At 42.3% G+C, this 4,306-nt stretch overlaps 1 protein-coding gene across 1 annotated transcript; it reads left to right on the forward strand.

Annotated features, from left to right (window-relative positions):
• Positions 1 to 1,240: 1,240 nt before the first annotated feature.
• LOC311117160 (NLR family CARD domain-containing protein 3-like) lies at positions 1,241 to 3,403 on the forward strand (the record flags this gene model as incomplete). The annotated part of the gene is made up of 2 exons (XM_084192140.1): positions 1,241 to 2,967; positions 3,229 to 3,403. Coding segments are annotated over 2 exons (1,902 nt in total), but the record flags the coding sequence as incomplete, so codon positions are not given.
• Positions 3,404 to 4,306: the final 903 nt, after the last annotated feature.

Consider the following 4,306-nt stretch of genomic DNA (forward strand, 5'->3'; position numbering starts at 1 on the left):
CTCAAAACAATATTAAACACAACATTACCTGTGTGTGTGTGTGTGTGTGTGTGTGACTGTGAGTGTGTGTGTGTGTGTGTTTGTGTGTGTGTGTGTGTGTGTGTGTGTTTGTGTGTGTGTGTGTGTGTGTGTGTGTGTGTGTGTGTGTGTGTGTGTGTGTGTGTGTGTGTGTGTGTGTGTGTGTGTGTGTGTGTGTGTGTGTGTGTGTGTGTGTGTGTGTGTGTGTGTGTGTGTGTGTGTGTGTGTGTGTGTGTGTGTGTGTGTGTGTGTGTGTGTGTGTGTGTGTGCACTCCCTGGATGAGGAGATGTAATCTCATGTTTTGTCCACAGAAACCAACAGGAGAGATCAGAGTCAGAGATTCTCAGTGGTCAGTCTTCCCAGAGTCATCAAACAGACCTGGCCTCCATATTCAGTGTATGTGGTCCTGTTATGTACATTTGTTTTTGTTAACCTCAAGTAAAGTTGATCAGTCAATCATTCATTCATGTGTTAATGAGAAAGCATTTATTCTCTTGCTTAACTTATTTACTTGATTTATTTCAGTTGCTTGAAGAGAATATTATGACATTTGTGAAGAACGAGCTGAAGATGTTCAAGAGGATTCTTAGTCCAGAACTGCCAGAAGGCTTTGAGAGTCAGAAGCAGGATAAGGAAGTGGTGGATGCTGAAGATGAGAAGCAGGAGAGCAGTGCCAGAGAGGGGGCTCTGAAGATCACACTGCACGTCCTGAGGAAAATGAACCAGAAGGAGCTTGCTGACACACTGGAGAAAAGTAAGAGCTGTCTGCCTCATGTTGAATGCTGTTTTAGAACATTTAAAAGCTGTAGCTAAAGTACAGCTAAAGTAGCTGTGTAACTAAATGATATTGTAGCAGCCTTAACACAACACCTAGTGACCTCATCAAGTAGCAGCAGCGATGTGTTGTGTTGATTAATTTAGACAGAGACAGAGGAGAGAGAGAGAGAGAGAACATTATTAATGCCATCAATAATACCAATAATGATATAAATCAGTCACACCAGTGTGTAATGCATTATGAAAACATTTACAGATTTATACAGATAGTTAAGAGACTAAAATTATTATAATTTAAACTTTATAAGACAGTCTTACAATACTGTAGGCATTAAAACAGATGTAATATTAATATCCTCTGTGTTATTTCTAGATTCAGATGAGCGTGCTGTGATTCTTCAACGTGAACTCAAATCTAATCTAAAGAAGAAGTTTCAATGTGTATTTGAGGGGATCGCTAAACAAGGAAACCCAACACTTCTCAATAAGATCTACACAGAGCTCTACATCACAGAGGGTGGAACAGGAGAGGTCAATAATGAACATGAGCTGAGACAGATTGAGACAACAACCAGGAAACAAGCAAGACCAGAGACTGCAATCAAATGTAACGACATCTTCAAACCCTTAACTGGACAAGACAAACTTATCAGAACTGTGCTGACAAAGGGAGTCGCTGGCATTGGAAAAACAGTCTCTGTGCAGAAGTTCATTCTGGACTGGGCTGAAGGAAAAGCAAATCAGGATGTCCAATTTGTATTTTCATTCCCTTTTCGGGAGCTGAATTTGATGAAAAAGGAAAAAAACACTTTGATTGAACTTCTCAATCACTTCTCAATCGAAACCAAAGAATCAAGAATCTCCAACTACGACAAGTACAAAGTTCTGTTCATCTTTGATGGTCTGGATGAGTGCCGACTGCCCCTAGACTTCCAGAAGAACCAGATCTGTTGTGACGTCACAGAGTCAACCTCAGTGGATGTTCTGCTGACAAATCTCATTAAGGGAAATCTGCTTCCCTCTGCTCTCCTCTGGATAACTACCAGACCTGCAGCAGCCAATCAGATCCCTTCAGGGTGTGTTGACCAGGTGACAGAGGTACGAGGGTTCAATGACCCACAGAAGGAGGAGTACTTCAGGAAGAGATTCAGTGATGAGGACCTGGCAAGCAGAATCATCTCACACATAAAGACATCAAGGAGCCTCCACATCATGTGCCATATTCCAGTCTTCTGTTGGATTTCTGCAATAGTCCTTGAACACATGCTGAAACATAAGAGAGAAGAGATGCCCAAGACTCTGACTGAGATGTACACACACCTTGTGGAGTTTCATACCGAACAGAAGAATGAAAAGTATCTTGGGAAAGAAGAGACAGGTCCACACTGGAATAAAGAGAGCATTCTGTCACTGGGAAAACTGGCTTTTCAACAGCTTGTTGAGGGCAATCTAATTTTCTATGAAGAAGACCTGAAAGAGGCTGGCATTGATGTCAATGAAGCCTCAGTGTACTCAGGATTGTGCACACAACTCTTTAAAGAGGAATGTGTGCTGTACCAGGACAAGGTGTACTGCTTCGTTCATCTGAGCATTCAGGAGTTTCTGGCTGCTGTATATGTGTTCCTCTCATTCATCAACAACAATGAGAATCTAATGGCGGAACAGCAATCAACGTCCAGGAACTTTTCTGTGAGGATCAGACACAAGCGTAAAGTTACCTTCTACAAGAGTGCTGTGGATAAAGCCTTACAAAGTGAGACAGGAAACCTGGACCTGTTCCTCCGCTTCCTTCTGGGCCTCTCACTAGAGTCCAATCAGAAGCACTTACGAGGTCTACTGACAAAGACAAGAAGCAGCTCACAGAGCCATGAAGAAACAGTCAAGTACATCAAGGAGAAGATCATGGAGAATCCCTCTCCAGAGAGGTGCATCAATCTGTTCCACTGTCTGAATGAACTGAATGACCATTCTCTAGTGGAGGAGATCCAAAGCTACCTGAGATCAGGAAGTCTCTCAGAAGCCAAACTGTTACCTGCACAGTGGTCAGCTCTGGTCTTTGTGTTGCTGACTTCAGAAAAGGAGCTGGATGTGTTTGACCTGCAGAAATACTCCAGATCAGAGGAAGGTCTTCTGAGGCTGCTGCCAGTGTTCAAAGCCTCCAGAGCTGCTCTGTGAGTACATAAAATGACATTTAAGTCCTAATCATCAGGAAGAAATATTCAGTTTAGAGAAATATATGTATTATGAAATAACATATTGAATCAATGCATTGATGTTCACATTAGTATAACAATATGAGCATACAATTCTAGGAGACGGAAGATGAATCTATATGTTGTTTAAGAGAGTAAACCAAATGCATCTGCCATTGTCCTTCTACACTATTGGTGTTAAATTAACAGTTTGTGAAATCATGATGATCTCTCTGTCAGGCTGTCAGGCTGTGGAGTCACAGAGGAAGGCTGTGCTTCTCTGGTTTCAGCTCTGAGGTCAAACCCCTCACACCTGAGAGAGCTGGACCTGAGTAACAATGACCTGAAGGATTCAGGAGTGAAGCTGCTCTCTGCTGGACTGGGGAATCCCCACTGTAAACTGGAGACTCTGAGGTCAGTATTCCTGTATCACTCAATGAACACACACACACACTGGACACACACTGGACACACACACACACACACAGGACACCCACACTATACACACACACACACTGGACACACACACACTACACAGACACACAAACACACACACTGGACATACACACACACTGGACACACACACAAACACACACAGGACACCCACACTATACACACACACACACTGGACACACACACACTAGACACACACACAAACACACACACTGGACACACACTCATTGGACAACACACACACACACACTGGACACACACACAAACACACACTGGACACACACACATACACACACACACTGGAGACACACACACATGCAATGATTAATTTAGTAGTGTTTAGAAACATGTTATCTACTGTTAATAATTATACATTCATTCATTTATATACAGTACCAGTCAAACGTTTGGACACACATACTCATTCAAGGGTTTTTCTTTATTTTACTATGTTTTACATTGTAGAATAACAGTGAAGACATCAAAACTTTGAAATAACACATATGGAATCATGTAGTAACCAAAGAAGTGTTAAACAAATTAAAATATGTTTTATATTTGAGATTCTTCAAATAGCCACCCTTTGCCTTAATGACAGCTTTGCACACTCTTGGCATTCTCTCAACCAGCTTCACCTAGAATGCTTTTCCAACGGTCTTGAAAGAGTTCCCATATATGCTGAGCACTTGTTGGCTGCTTTTCTTTCACTCTGCGTTCCAACTCATCCCAAACCATCTCAATTGGGTTGAGGTCGGGTGATTGTGGAGGCCAGGTCATCTGATGCAGCACTCCATCACTCTCCTTGGTCAGATAGCCCTTACACAGCCTGGAGGTGTGTTGGGTCATTGTCCTGTTGAAAAACAAA

This window comes from Coregonus lavaretus, assembly GCF_964263955.1.
Source record: "Coregonus lavaretus genome assembly, contig: HAP1_SCAFFOLD_253, whole genome shotgun sequence".
NCBI lineage: Eukaryota > Metazoa > Chordata > Actinopteri > Salmoniformes > Salmonidae > Coregonus > Coregonus lavaretus.